The 16151-nt window shown below is 41.5% G+C and overlaps 1 protein-coding gene across 1 annotated transcript in view; it reads right to left on the bottom strand.

Annotated features, from left to right (window-relative positions):
• The window catches only part of ppp2r3a (protein phosphatase 2, regulatory subunit B'', alpha), a 93668-nt gene that overhangs the window by 32205 nt on the left and 45312 nt on the right, over nt 1-16151 (bottom strand). The window contains exon 2 of the mRNA XM_015969632.3: nt 1161-4486. Within this exon, the coding sequence (XP_015825118.3) occupies nt 1161-3911 (2751 nt within the window). The 5' untranslated portion in view covers nt 3912-4486. The remainder of the gene's footprint in view (nt 1-1160; nt 4487-16151) is intronic.

Below are 16151 nucleotides of genomic sequence, written 5' to 3'. Positions count from 1 at the left end.
ATTAATGAAAACCGAGCAGAAAAGGCTAAAATAATCACATTATGAGAGGAAAAACTGACGAGGCAAACAATTTAATATTCAGTGGCAGTGAGTTACTGTGGTCATATGTCATGCATGACTACATAAATCCACAATATGCGGTTAAAAACCAACAACACAAACAGGTGTAGGTAAGTATACTTTCTGACAATGCAAACAGTTCATAAACACACACACACACACATACACACACAAACACACACACACACACACACACACACACACACACACACACACACACACACACACACACGCTCCAGTTCCCTCATTCCCTCCTTCACAACCCTAAATTACCTTTAAACATTCCCAAGAGGAGAGCAAAACAAACACAAGAGTGCACACACACACACACACACACACACACACACACACACACACACACACACATACACACACACATGCTCCAGTTCCCTCATTCCCTCCTTCACAACCCTAAATTACCTTTAAACATTCCCAAGAGGAGAGCAAAACAAACACAAGAGTGCACACACACACACACACACACACACACAACAGAAAACAAGCAGGAAAAGTCAGCAAAGAGCCACTCTTAACACAATACACTGATCTATTCCATTATTCAGAGCTCCAGACATTCTTGTTAAAGCCCAGAAACTGAAGCAGCTTGTTCATCACACTTAATTACAGTAATCATCACATCTCCTCAGTCAGTGCAGCATCCACCCCACTATAGTGCTAAGATCCTTTCCATGTTTTTCAACAGAAACTGAAAGCACAACAACCCCGGTGTTCTCCATAACATTATAACCACAAACTGGCAAAGTGTAATGTTGGCTAGAAAATCTGGGTGTTTCAAGACAAGTTACATTCTCCAAAAAGAAACCCCTTTTTCTGCTTGCAGCTTCAACAAATCAGGCATCGTCCCAACTAACTGCTTATGAATGGTTAAATGTGCTCAGATGAGGAATTCATGCTGCCTCCAAACTCACACCAATACTTGTGACCTTTTATGATGCGGCTTTAAGTGCATCACATAACAATGGAGAAGTAAAAACACTCACTGAATTTAAAATGTGTCCATACATGGGTCATTATGCACCTTCTATACTAATCAATAAATGACCTTATTTATTGTACAATCAATGTCATGTGTTACTTACTCTGATAACCTCTGGAGTTTGTTGGATGAGAAGTGTCGAACCAGGTTCTCCCACAGCTGAAGGTTCCCCAACAGCAATGGCAACATCTCTTATGGCTTCTGCAGGTGGTAGGACCACAGGAGCCAGACCTTCAGGTTCAGCTGATGATGCTAGTTGTAGAGGTACTTCCAAAGCTGGCGTGGAGTCACCTGCACACGCTTCTGTAACTTTATCAAGCACAGGTGTAGTTGTAGGGAAAACCTCAGATGCTTCTGGTGAAGTTTTAGGTGCCGATTCTTCAGTATTACACTCAAGTTCCAATACTGAAGGAACATGTGTAGGTGGAGGTGAAACCACAGTTGTATTTTCCTGGGTTTGTTTTACTGGGATTGCTGGAACTACAACTGTGTGGATGGGGGGAGTGGTTGAAGGAACTGATGGGTTTGTGCTCTCAGGGGTTTCAGCCCTGCCAGCAGTGACCAGTGTGTCCTGCAAGAGTCTCATTACTTCCTTCTCCTTTCCACATTTCCTCTCAGCACTTCCTGTACTCCCTGCCCCAGAGTCCACCAACTCTTGGGCAAAGCTCTCAATGCTCTCAAGAATTCGTAACAAAAGTGCCCCATCCTCCTCATCTCCTGTTTCACTGTTCTCTCCCTGGGGAGAAGTGAGAGTCTGGGGCATGCTGGAGCCAAGACCATTCATGGTTTGGTAGCTTGTTGTCATTTGTACTTGAAATTGGGCCATTTTGGGCTCATTAGCTATGTTCCCTTGGCCTACCACTCGCTTCCTGGTCTTAGCTGGAAGCGGAGGCTCCATGTTCCTGGGATGGCTCATACTTTGGGACAGATTCTCCAAGTCCATCAACAGCTTATCAATGTCATCATTCCGGTGTGAAGAAGCTTTGGCTGTTGAGACTGGTAGTGAAGTAGCAGGAGTCCAAGCAGGAATGTAACCAGAGCTGGCTGGCAAATTATTCAAAGTATTTTGAAGTGTGTTGGATTGGGATAGGTGCAGTTGTTGCCCCAACTTCGTCTCATTTTTGTTCTGCATACTGTTCACCCCTTTAGTTGGAGTGTGTGTTTGCAATGAGATATGATCTGGAGTCTTTCCCATTTCAGTCTCCTCTTCCTCAATATATAGAGCTTCCATGGGGGATGCTGGTGGAGTGTGTGTGCATAGTGAAGTTGGAGAATTACGAAGGGAGGAGGAGGTGTGTGTTGGAGAGGAACTACAAGTGGAGGAAGGTGGAGACAAACTGTGTTGAGTTACAGAAGCATGTGGATGCTGGAGTCCATTGGTGAGTGAAGGACCTTTAACAGCTTTTGTATGGATGGAATCGGATTTTGAAGATGAGACTGGGGAAGAAATACAGGGTAAAGTGTGAGGAATAGTCTTATGAATTGGAGGTGACTGCACAACATCTTCATAACGAGGAGGTTGCTCATTGCCAAATATTGGAGAAAAGGGTCCTTGCTGGATGGAGTGAAGAGCATTAACCAACTCAGCCAGATCACCGTGTCCACTCCCAGGTGCACTATGTCCACTACCTTCCAAATTTCCAATTCCTTCCAGTTCCAAAGGTAGTCTCTTCAGATAGGTACTAAGTCTGGTCATCACAGCCCGATAAACACTATCAGGACTAGCCCCTCCATCCTCTGGCCCTCCACCAGCTTTGCGTTTGATGCACTGCTTGATGATGTCAGTGCATTTTTTTAGGTCTTCAGAACATTTAAGCAGTATGTCAAGGCAGGCACGAATGTCCTCCCCTCCTGCAGCCCCAGTGGCTGCCTCTAATCGTGTCTTCTCTAGCAATCGGGCAAACAGGTTTTCCTCTCCCAGGGTACTACGATAAAGAGAGGCCACAGTGCTCAGACTCTGGTTTAATGACCCAAAACTTGAATGGCTGCTTGTTGAGCCACCACCTATTTTGGTGTTGGCTGATACAGTGCTTGAGCTACCCTTTAGCTTGGCTTCCTCCATTCCAGTCCCTTTCCCAATCACAACTGGGGTCACATTCTCATCGTTAGAAGTAACCATGCCATTTGTCATACTAGTTGTTGTGTTTGTTGTGAGACTGGAGCTAAAGTGGCCATAGATGATGTCCAGGTCAGTGGAGCGACGGCTAAAAGAGTCAGGGCGGACCTTACGGCCTTTGCGGAGGGTGACATGACTAGAGGAGGACAGGCGGAGCTTGTCAAAAGAAAATTCTTTGAGTTTGCCACTGGCCAGGTTAATAGCTTCTTCAGTTATGTCCTTTAGACTCCCAGAGGAGCTCAAGTTCCCAGCTGATCCTCCATAACTGGGGTTCTTTTTACCACGCCATGTCGGGCTGTCTTCCCCTGAAGACAAATTGCCACTGCTGCCTGCTCTTTCTAGACAACCATTGTGAATCGTATCTATGGTGGCACAAAGTTTACCATGGTTAGGAAGTTGCTGAGTGATGATATTGTGGGAGTGTAGGGTTGAGCTGTTGAAGTTATTGTATAAAGGATCAGGGGCAATAAGAAGCTCAGAGCAAGTCCCATGGTGTGCAACAGTGCAGTCTAAGCCTTGAGACAGCGCCCCACATGGCCCGGAGCAGTAGTGCACAGCTTGGGAGTGAGTGCGTCGGTCCACCACTACACTATTGTAGCAGCTAACACTGCTCACAACTAAACGATAGGCTGCTGCCATGGAGACCAATTTTTTTTTCCTTTCAACTTCTTCAGTTAAAGAGAAACTGTTTATGTTGAAATACTGAAGACTGCGATTGGTTACATTTTCATACGACATCCAACACTGAAACGAAAACTAAATATTTGTCATTAAAGCAAATAATTTTCTAACATGAAAATATTTCATGTTTTCAAAGCAAGTGGTTTCAAAGGATTAGTCATTTTATGAGGCAAATACTTCCTTGTTTGAGATGGGCCTCTTAATAACAGCTGTACAGTTCCGCCTCTCTCCACAGGCACATTCTCTCTTTCCTCTCTAGCAGCAGCTCATTAGCCACTAATGACAACCATGGCGGATGGTGACAGCAAAAGATCCAGCAGAGTTATCACAAATGCCTCCACAGAAGAGCCCCAGGGGCCTAATCCAAGGTCAGTACAGGCTTTACATTGCTTTGGCCTGGATTCATCCACTGACACAGGATGTGGAAAGAATCTTTTCCTTGCAAAGCTGAAGAATATTTGCCGACTTCAACACAGCTGCAAAATAGCAGGGGACGGACCACGGGCTGTCTCTTTTTCTTTATGGGCATGCCCAGAGAGCTCCCTTGCTATGATACTCTATTCCACCCCTTCCGTCTCAGGCTGTCAGCCATGTATGAGAAGGAGTCCAGACATCTGACATAAGGACACCACCTGCGGGGGGGCAGAAAAAGAGAAAACAAATCAATAAGGACAGATATCAAACTTTGACAATAGCTGTATTTTATTTTATTATTTGTCTGTGTATACTACCACAGAAGGAATATAGTCTGGGGCTAATCACTATGTTATGCTGTGGTGGAGTTTACTCAAAACCAACATTGTAGCTTCTGAGATTTTCATTTCATGGTTGTGATATTTTCCTGTATTTTGTACTTCTGCAAAGCTCAGCAAAGACTCAGTCAAAGCTGAGATAAGATGTGACTACTTAAGAAAATTAAATTGTTTAATTCTATATATAGATTGTCAGGGAAAGAAAACAAGGCCCCAATGGATATGGCATGAAATTAAATTTGTATTCTAAGTGACACCAGAAACAATTATGCCCTATTTTATGTTGTAAGTAGCTTGGGAGAAGCTTAATGTTGTTTGTATCAGTTACCAAGAGGACATATGAAATTAATCTCAATCAAAGTAAATGTACTTACATTCCTAGGTAATTTAAATGAAAACAAACTTAACTATCTAAAGCAAAAATGCTAATCTGTACACATAGCAGTCGTTGTGATGGTTTTTAAACAATTAGACTTATGAAAATGCTCTAAAATACAAAATAAGAGAATTTGGGACAACAGTTGTTACACTAATTGGACGGCATGCTGACATAAGTTCTTACATACAGCGTCCATCCAACTATTTTTACATTTTTTTAAAGGTGGCCTTGAATATATGCTGCCTGAAATATAAACCCTACAGAGCAGTGGAAGACCGGCATTCCCGCATAAGAACGTGGGATCTTTTTTGATGAATAATTAGCTATTTTAAACAATCATTAAACGTATCTTTCAGTAACTGAGTCACATGCAGTGCTGGAAATCAAACACCTGATACAGCCTACCAGGTAGCTTATACTAGACTCATTACGTACTCCCAACAAATCAACACAGATCCAGGCGTGCTTCATCACCAAGCCCTACCCTCTAAAACCTAAACAGACAGCACATGACTTAAACAAGTCATTACAGCAAGGAGAGGTGGGGGAAATCTTTAAGTCTGACAAAAAATAGTCATTTGCTAAAATTGTTATGGGAGCTGAAGCCAACACTTCAGCTTACAGAGCTGCACATTTGGTTACTTTCCGTTGTGCTCCCATTCATACAGTAGCGCTGTAACAGCGATGAGGCCGTCTGCTGCTAACTTTCTCCCTAGGAACTCTCCGGCAGCTGGATGGGGTTTACTGTAATAACACTGAGTGAATACGAAAGAGCAACTTCGCTCCTATCAAAATTCTTCTGATGGCGCAAACCTTTGCAGAGTTACGGTAATTCAAACAAGCATGTGAAAGGTGTCAGAGTTCGGTGTTTTTGTGAGAAAAAACAACCAGGCGGTCCAGAAATATGTCCAGGCACCCTACCTAGGTAAAATAATGCAGGTAATACGCTGCATGGATTTTTTTAACAAATACATTTGAAAGGAATTTTTTGACCTTCAGCTTTCTCCCTTGTACTATTAGAGTAGAACGAGAAGAAAGGATTTTTTTATAAAGTGCCTCTTTATATAAAAATCACAAGGCTCTTCACAAGAACCATAAACTATTAATAAAAATGTTTAAATTGGGACAAAAAAATTAATGGGATCAAAGGTTGCCGGACAACCCCCTCTACCTCCTGAACTAATGCCGTCTCTAAATTAAATTGCTTTTAACATCATGATGGTATGTCTGTGAAGGTTCTCAGTCATCCAGGTCAGTGTAGTCTAATGAGCTTTGAAAGAAAAGCGTCTGGACTTCTTTGAGTTACTCAAAGAAGTCCAGACGCTTTTCTTTCAAAGCTCATTAGATCATGATGGTATGAAGTCCCGTCGTGTTTATGAATATATTGTGACTATTGCGTTGAACTTTGATTTGAAAAAAATCATGAATTGAACTAAAGAAGCAATCTCTGCCAGAAAAATGATCAGAATTCAATCTTTTCTTGAAATCATTCAGCCTTATTAAAATAAAGATGTTTAATAAAATATTAAATTGAAATCAGTTTTTCTGTGTTCTTCAAATATATTTTCTATAATGTTTTGATACCTTTCAATAATTATTGCTATCGATCAATATGAATTTTTTTATATGTGTATGTTTGTTTCTATATCGTCCAGCCCTATGAGAGACTTTTCATTCACCCCGTTAAGGGACATTTTAGATCATACTGACTCAAGAAAATGATTTAAAAACATAAAAAATTATTTATCATGCCTTCAGGCATGATGCTTTAGCCACTACTTTGCAGCAGTAACTCACGCTCTACAGCACATAGCATGTCAGTGTACAATAGCTTCAAGGCCAACTTTCCTTGTTCTGTCTGAACCTTTCAAAATAAAATACCAGTTCCTGTGAACAGTACACAAGAGGGGTGGAAGTCTGGAGAGACTGTGTACTGTAGCAAAAATTCTACAAAAACTAAAATTTGAACATGTCCCCCTCTTAAGCGTTTACCTATGCTTCATTGCAGTGCTGAAAAATCTAATTTCTGGACCTGCAGATCTACCAATTTCTTACTTGAACATGTTTCCAAATTTGGGCAGTTAGATCATTTCAGCTAGAAGAAAAGCAGACATGGCTCTGACAACCTAACGAAATCAAGCATTGCGTAAATACCAGTATGAAGAAAATACCAGGAAATAACGTACCCTGACAGGGAGGTCGGCATATCTTGAAGCAAACCTGCATGCCCACTGTAGTTTTAGTTTTCAGCAGTCAACCCTTGCTTTATTTTGAGAACAATTTTTAAATTTTAACCAACTTCAGGTGAACTAAATGTAGGATTTTCTGAATTCTTGACAAAAGTTCTCATCAGCAAATGTTGGGCAAATAATTCTTATTTTAAAAGAAACTACAAAAATGAGAGTGGATAATCAGAGACGAGCAAGGTAGGGATGGGAGCTTTTTTGCACATTAAACACCTGAAATGTCTCACCTCTCTCCAGTTTTCTACAGAAACACATGTGCAACAGCTGGATACTGCAGAATCAGTATCTTGAGCAGGAAATGACACTTCCTGGCAAGCTGCACTTAAAGTGTGGGACAGTTTAGAAATTGGACTTTTGCAGGATCATAGAGTCAAATTCATACAGACACATCTATTCAGAGTTCTTCTGCCTTGCTGTTCTGACTTTAAATATATGTCTGTGCATCTTAGTAAATGCCCGCTTCCCAAATTGATACCAAGCATGTAAACAAGCTCATCAGGTGTTTACACCTTTATGCAAAAAATAAGCATGTTGGTGCCTTTGAAGGATGTCTACACATGCCTCTCTGACACATGTTACCGATAAAAAGACGATTCACAAGTGAACGCACATTCTGAGCAGAGATTTAATGGAAGCAACGCGTTTTCTTTATTCCTTCTGGGCATGTTATATTGGCAAGCCAGCTGGAAATATGTTAGAGATTCAGCTTACAGGTATTAACCTGTAAGCGGTGTTTTCTATTCTATATATACTAGAGCCAAAATTAGAAAAATGCATTATTAGCACAAGACTTGTGAGTTTTTCGCAGTGGAATTCTTTACCAGTCACTGTATCATATACTTCTGCACTTTCCTTACCTTCCCTGGATTTTACCGCTATTTCAGTGTGAATGCTGTAAATGTAAAGTAAATAAAATGTAGCAGAGGGAGTTTCTTGTATCTTATTGGGCAGATTTTTTTTGTTCGTACCAGGGATTGGTATTGGTCCTTGCCTGTGTGTGTGTGCAGCAGAAAATAAACAGAAAAACATTCTGTATTATAGTTTCTTTAGTAAAGTCTGCATGTACGGGTGTGTGTGTGTGTGTGTGTGTGTGTGTGTGTGTGTGTGTGTCTGTGTGTGTGTGTGTGTGTGTGTGTGTGTGTGTGTGTGTGTGTGGGTGCATGCGTGCGTGCATGTGTGTGTGTCAGAAGCATTACAGCAAAGAGCCAAGTGGCTTCTACAGGAAGTAGCTCTTTGTGAGCAAGAGGTCCACAATAAGAACAACAAACAAACCCCCGGGGAGCTAGGACAGGCTTGGACAAGCCTAATCTTTATGCATAGGTACACACACTTTCTGAAAACACAAATATTGGGAGGTCTGCATCCACACACTGAATAGAAGGATGTGCAAGTCTTTTTCTTTTTTTCTCCAAAACATGTTTTTGTCTAAATGAAGGTGAGGTTATTGTTCATTGAATTAAAATTTATGTTGAAGTTAAGATGATTTCATCAAGTAGGACATGTGGTTAGCTGGCTCATTTAAAACATGTCATGTCTTGAAAGAATCAGAATCGATAGGAACCAGGATCGAAACGAGGAATCGGAATTGTTCAAAATCAAACGATACCCAACCGCCCCTCCATCACCCTAGCAAGGGTAAAGAGTTGGTCCACAATTCCACGACCAGGACGAAAACCACACTGCTCCTCTTCTATTCAACATTCAACTACCGATCAAACCCTCCTTTCCGGTACCTTAAAAGAGCCCTTTCCAGGGAGGCTGAGAAATGTGATCCCCCTATAGATGGAGCACACCCTCTGGTCCCCCTCCTTAAAGATGGGGACCACCACCACAGTCTGCCACTACACAAGAAATGCCCCGATGACCATGCAATGTTGCAGAGATTTATCAATCATGACAGTCCTACAGCATCCATAGCCTTGAGATGCCCAGGATGGAACTCATCCACCCCCGGGGCTCTGCTGATGTGTAGTTGTTTGACTACTTAATCAACTTCTGCCACAGAGATTGGAAAGTCCATTCTCAGACCTCCCAGCTTTGGTTCCTCCTCGGAATGTGGGTCGTGGGATTGAGGAGATCCTCATAGTATACCTTCAACTGCTAAACTATTGCCCCAGTCGATGTCAGCAGCCCCCATCCCCACTGGTGGAGTGTGAGTGAGTTGCTGCCTTCTTCTCCTGAGGCACCAAACGTCTGTCAGAACCCTTTTGGAGCCAATTGTTAGTCTTTTTCGATGTCCTCACCAAACTCCTCCCATCCCTGAGATTTTTCCTCTGTTACTGCCACTGCTGCAGCCTGCTTGGCTGTCTGGTACCTGTCTGCTGTGTGCAGACACCCACATGCCAACCATGCCCTGTAAGCCTCTTTCCTCAGCTTGAAAGCTCCCCTATCCTCTGGTTTCAAACAGCAGGTTTGGGGGTTGCCACCATGACCAGCACTGGCAACCTTGCGACCACAGCTTGCCACAGCCACCTCAACAATCACAGAGTGGAACAGGGCCCATTCAGACTTAATGTCCCCCACTGCTTTCGGGAAGCGGTCAAAGCTCTGCCAGAGGTCAGAGTTGAACACGAACCTGACAGCTTCTTCTGCCAGACATTCCCAGCAGACCTTCACTATACGTTTGGGCTTGTCCGGTCTGCATGGCATCTTCCCCTGCCATTTGATCCAGGTCACCACCAGGCGATGATCAGTTGACAGCTCCACTCCTCTCTTTACCCAAGTGTCCAAAACAAATGGCCGCAGGTCAGATGATGCAACTATAAAGTCAATCATCAACCTTCGACCTAGGGCACCCTGGTACCATGTTTACAGATGGGCATCCTTATGTTCAAACATGGTGTTTGTTATGGCCAAACTGCGACTTACACAGAAGTCCAACAAAATGCTGCTCTAGTTCAGATTGGTTGGGCCTCGTTTGATTCCGATTGCTCGTTTCGATTCTGGTTCTTATCAATTCCCGATTCAGATTCTTTCAAGACATGACATGCTTTACATGAGCTAGCTAACCACAGGTCCTACTTGATGAAATAACCTGAACTTCAACATGAATTTTAATTCTATGAACAATAACATCACCTTCATTTAGACAAAAACATGTTTTGGAGAAAAAAAAGAAAAAGACTTGCAGCAAAACCAGTGTGTTTGTTTCTGACCACAACCAAAGTCTGGAAGCAGCCTCTGGGATGAGAGGCTAAATGTCTACAACATATCCAGAAACGTCCAGCTGTTTTCAGCTAAAACTCTCAGGAGGATCATGTCCAGGATGACTGAGAACTACACCTCCATGCTGCAGCAGCATTCAGTCAGAACAGAAAGTGAAACTTAAATGTAGCTGCTGTCAGTAACAATCTAACAGATTTTAAACATTAAAACTCAACAGAAATAGTTCAGAAAGGAATTATTTATTTATTTATTTATTTATTATTGTTATTTATTGAGGCAGAAGCTGGTGTGGTCCACCACAGAGAAAGCTGCTCTAGCATGATGACTTTAATTATTCTACTGGTTATTGTACAGCCTTCTGACGCTCACGCGCGCACACACACACACACACACACACACACACACACACACACACACACACACACACACACACACACACACACACACACACACACACACACACACACACACACACACACACACGAGTGTTGGTGAGCGGCTGCGTCTGACTGCTGACGCTCCGTGCGTGTTTTTATTTCTGCAGTGAGACAAACTCGCTTCACACAGTTTGTTCTTTAAAGCTTCTATTAAATCCACCATGTTGACATATTTTAACACGTTTCCTCTACGCTGCAGGAGTTAAAGTTTACATTACGGAGTAAAAGTTCAGCAGACGTGTTTGTTTATATTTGGCCGCTGCGCGCCGGGAAGGGAGGTGGGACTCTGTGCTGCACACAGACAGCTGGTGTGATCAGCTCTGAAAAGCGCTGATCACAATTTGCAGATCATGTTTATTTTTCACGGAGATCGGCCGAAGATTCCTCTTCCATCGGCATTCTAAGGAATCGAAGTTAGGAATCGGGAAAAAAAAACTCAACGATTCCGGGAAAAACTAACAGTTGGAAGCGGTTCCAATCGATGCTCGAAGCCCAACCCTAAGTGATTGTAATAACTGCCAATTCACTGTGGAGGACGTCTTACCCACTCTGACAGATTTGTTTTAATTCAGCCACACTGGATAGTTTTCCAGCATGAAAATTCTGTTAAAGGTCAAAGGTCAGACATTATCCTTCAGTACTCATGGTTCGATTAATGAAGTAGCAAAGCAGCCCCAGAACATCACACCACCACAACCATGTTTTGGTATAATGTAGGTAGGATATTCTTTTATTAAAATGCTGTTTGTTTTACACTAGATCTAATGAGACACATGCCTTCAAGTCAAGTCAAGTTAATTTTATATCTAAAGCGGTTTACCACTCAGCACGAAAGCTGAACAAATTGCTGTAATAATAAAACAGAAAGGATTACAGACAAACAACAGCAACAAAATCTGTGGCAGTGTAGTATTGAGTGTTCCACAAATAATGCCACAGCTAAGAGCATAAAATGTCTAAAACCTTAGAGCCAAAAGCTAAATTTAAAAATTGAGCCTTTAGTTTTGACTTAAAACATACAATAGAGAGGGACTTTCTCAGCACAAGAGAAAGTTCATTCCAAAGTTGAGGAGCAGTGAACACAAAAGCACTTCCCCCATGAGATTTACAGTGTGCTGTTGGGTTTTGAAGAAGGAGATGGTCAGCAGACCTCATTGAGTGGGTGGGTATTCAATGTGTGAGTAACTCAGAGATAGGAGGGAGCCAGTTCATGGAGGGATTTATAGACAAAAGCAACATCTTATACTGAACCTAGTAAAAAAAACAGGAGGCCAGTGAAAATTGGCAAGTAAATGAGTAATATGAATTCACCTATTGTCAAAATAGATGTGCTGCCGCATTTTGGGCTTTCTGAAGACAGTCTAGCAAAGGCTTGTTTATGCCAAACAGAACGGAATTTGTGTAATAAAGTCTGGAAGTTATAAAAGCATGAATAATCAATCAATCAAATCAATCAAAGCTTTATTTAAAAAGCGCCTTCCGCAACCCTGTCAGGAAGCCCAAGGCTCTGAACATGGATAATGGATTCTATGAATCTTTTAAGAATGTTTTTAAGCCAGGCTATGTGACATTGTTGAAAGAACCAAGACTTAATGGTTGCATTAGCTTGAGGAGACATAGAAAGGTCAGAATGGAGCTTAAAACCCAGAGTAGTCACACAAAATTTGAGAGAAACTGACAGTGGAGTAAGATCTGGATATGGTGTGGTTTGTAGGAGAAAAAAAGAACAGCATCAGTTTTTCCTTCATTTCGATGGTGCAAATTTGATGCCAGACAGTTTTTTTTACCTCAGAGAGACGGTCCAGAAAAGACTAAATGAATGCTTCAGATTTATTGGATAGGTAGATTTGACAATCATCAGCATAGATGTGGTAATTTACTGCATGCTTCTTCAGAATAAAGCCCAAAGGGAGGATGCAGATTGTGAAAAAAGTAGAGGTCCCAGTACCGAACTCTGAGGAAGCCTACAAGGAAGGCAACTGGAGTTGAAGAACAATTATTGATGCAGACACTGAAAATTGTATTCATTAGATATCACTTAAACTAATCCAGTGCTGACCCTTTGAGCCCAATCCTTGATATAAGATGGTGAATCAGGGTGGAGTGATCAACAGTGTCAAAAGCAGCTGAGTCTCATCAACCCAATTTATTTTACTTATATTAAAATTTGTTTGTTGCTCTGAATCATTAAAAAGCATCAAAAAGTGAAGACATTGGTGAGAAAAATAATTTTCACAGAGATGTATTTTCAAATGCTAAAAATAAATGAAAAATGAATTAATATTTTCACATGGTTACCTGTTGCCACAGTTTTCTCTCATACTTTGATCTCTAAATAATGTTCTGACCCACTTTCCACAATCTTTCTGTAGTGCTCATGAAATATTTATGCTAATTTACATGTATTTGTTTGAACACCCACACCCACACACGCGTGCACACACACACACACACACACACACACACACACACACACACACACACACACTACAAATTCCTGAGAACAGAGGCATACTTATTTCTTATCAGCTCTCCATCAATCAACCTTCCAGCTGTCCTTCCATGACAGAAAGAAAAGAAAGGAACAGACAGATCTTCTGGCAGGCCAGCTATGTCCTTGTCGGGTATGGGTCAAATTTCAGAAACTATTATTCTCAGTGTCAGCAAACTGCAAAGAAAGTCAGTGCCAGTGAAAGGAAGGAGATGGTCTGACTAACAATCAAACCATCAATGAATTAGAGAAAGAAATACATTCAAAGACAAACATCTCCCTTTTGATTTGGCTTACAGCAAAGTGACTCTTCCATTGGTCCATTTGCTTTGCAATGCTGATGTTTCATCTCCACAAACAACACAAGTCTGAATGAGTTCTGCCGTGCTGTGGAGTTGCTAATGCTAATGGTTAGCTTCTACTGGCTGAGACGTGCTCTGCTCTACCATGCATGCCAAGTCAACAACAGTCTTCTTCATGAGCCAAGGTGGGTGAGTCCATGAATGCTAACGTTCAGTGTGACGTAGATCTGACTGACTTTTCTGATCTGACCATTTCCATGTCTATTTTATTTTGCCGGCTAATGCACAGTCTGCATGTCAAACTCAGAATAACCGATCATACTTCAAAAAGAGTAAGTAGTATAGGTTTCCACCTTTAAATTAGTTACCCTTTTATATTGTGTTTTACAACTGAAAAACTACAAAATTACACTTGCAAAGTTGGCTCTTTTATCCACTCTGCTGTGGTCTGTCGGAGTGAAGGCAGCTCTGACCAAGACAAAAGGAGACTGAACAAGCTAGTTAAAAAAGCTAGCTCGCTTCTGGGCTGCCAACTAGATTCAGCTCAGGAGACGTGTGAAAGGAGGATGCTGGTGAAGAGGAGCTCCATCTTGGAAAACCCCTCCCACCCACTCCATTCCACTATGGAGGCCATGGACAGATCCCTCAGTGGAAGACTGAGACATTCAAGACGTAAAACAGAACGCTCTTGTAGGCCATTCACACCCTCTGCAGTAAGAGTGTATGACTCCTCAGTATAACTGGTACTGGCATTGCCCAGGTACACAACAACATCAATGCAATATTCAGTATGTGTTCAATACTTGTGCAATACTGGATGTATGTTTATGTTTATGTTTATTTATTTGGCAAACGCTTTTATCCAAAGCGACTTACAATGTATAACCTATAGGGCATGTTTTGATCTGTAGGGGAAACCGGAGTACTCGGAGGAAACCCACGCATGCATGGAGAGAACACGCAACTCCACGCAGAAAGGCTGCAGCCGAGTTTCGAACCTGCAACCTTCGTGTTGCGAGGCAACAGTGCCAACAACTGCGCCACCATGCAGCCCACTGCCCGGCTGTACATTAGTGCTGTAACGTACAAAAGGGTCTATTTTTCACCTTCCAATTGACACAACATAACCTTTCATGCACCTTTCATGGCAACACCATCTGGACTCCCAAACCAACCCTTTGCTCACTTATTGTTCCTCAATGCAGACATGAACATTCTCACCCAAGGTCCTGCACTCTCCGTGTAGAAGCCAAACTGCTGATTCCTCACCTTAAATAAAGATCAAACCTACTCGAATACTCCATGACTTAACAGTTATAAGTTAAATAATCATATATGATGAATGAACAAGATGTTTAAATCAAATGTTTGAACAATCTGTGCTTAAATCAATGAATTTAAAATGAATATTGTTCTTACAAAGATCCATTTCAGATCTTACGAACAGTATGTGTTGATTTAACAAGTTAATCATTGTTTACATTCACACACATTACAATAAGATACTCATTAAGGTTAATATTCACCTCACATAAGTGTTTTGATCATTCTCATTCACAAAGTGTTAAAACCTTTTGTATCTGAAGAAGGCGTGGCTTTCTGAGGGATGTTGGTAAATACTCAAAACATGTCACATTTTGATTTGCCAAACTTGGCCAGAACTCATAACATTGTGGTTTATTAAAACCAGAATTACTTCCCGATTAATTCAGTTTCTAGCTGAATCTCGAACCGGCCAACTGGGGGAAAAAAGCATCTCTTTTGAAACCTTCTCCTTTGACCTTAAGTCAAAAGCCTTTCTGCGACGCTGCAAGTGATTACAGACGATCAGCTGTTTTCAGAGCTACTTCACCTCTGAGGCATCTAACCTGCAGACCCCGGGTTGCATCTTATGGCCGGGGAAGCTACTAATCTCTTTCGACGTCCCGTAACTTCACCCCTCCGGACCGCCGAGAGCAACTCATACCAAGGGTATCGTACGCCTGCATACAGAAGTCTGATGAGGTTTTTAAATAAACAACTCTCTAGTTTATAACAAACAACCAATTCTTTTACAACTCAGACTTCACAATTTATCTCAGATACAAAGATCGGTTGCTAAACATCTGGTTCCACTATATCACCTCACATCCACTACACCACATCTCATTATTCATATCTTCTCATGTATAATCCTTACTTTAGGAAAAAATATTAAATTCATTTTCATAAACTATATACCTGACTCTGTCTGAATTAATACAAAGCATGTTTACAGTCACTAAAGAAGCAAAGAACCCAAGAATCTTCTGGTTAAACATTCAAAGATCAATCAGATTGAGATTTCATATTTATATGGAATCATCGCATCTTATTGGTCATAATTAACATGTAGTCTTTCACGCTACAGTACGTCTGTGTACCTTATGCTGCATAGTTCTGGAAACACAAGTTTCTTTTTATATGCCGTTTTTAGTGATTGAAGGTTACAATAATAGCTTACTGCCTTTGCATATTTACTTGTAAACTTGTTATTTTGTTTCTTC

Source organism: Nothobranchius furzeri, chromosome 18, assembly GCF_043380555.1.
Source record: "Nothobranchius furzeri strain GRZ-AD chromosome 18, NfurGRZ-RIMD1, whole genome shotgun sequence".
Classification (NCBI taxonomy): domain Eukaryota; kingdom Metazoa; phylum Chordata; class Actinopteri; order Cyprinodontiformes; family Nothobranchiidae; genus Nothobranchius; species Nothobranchius furzeri.
This window is presented reverse-complemented; position numbering and strand designations above follow the sequence as displayed.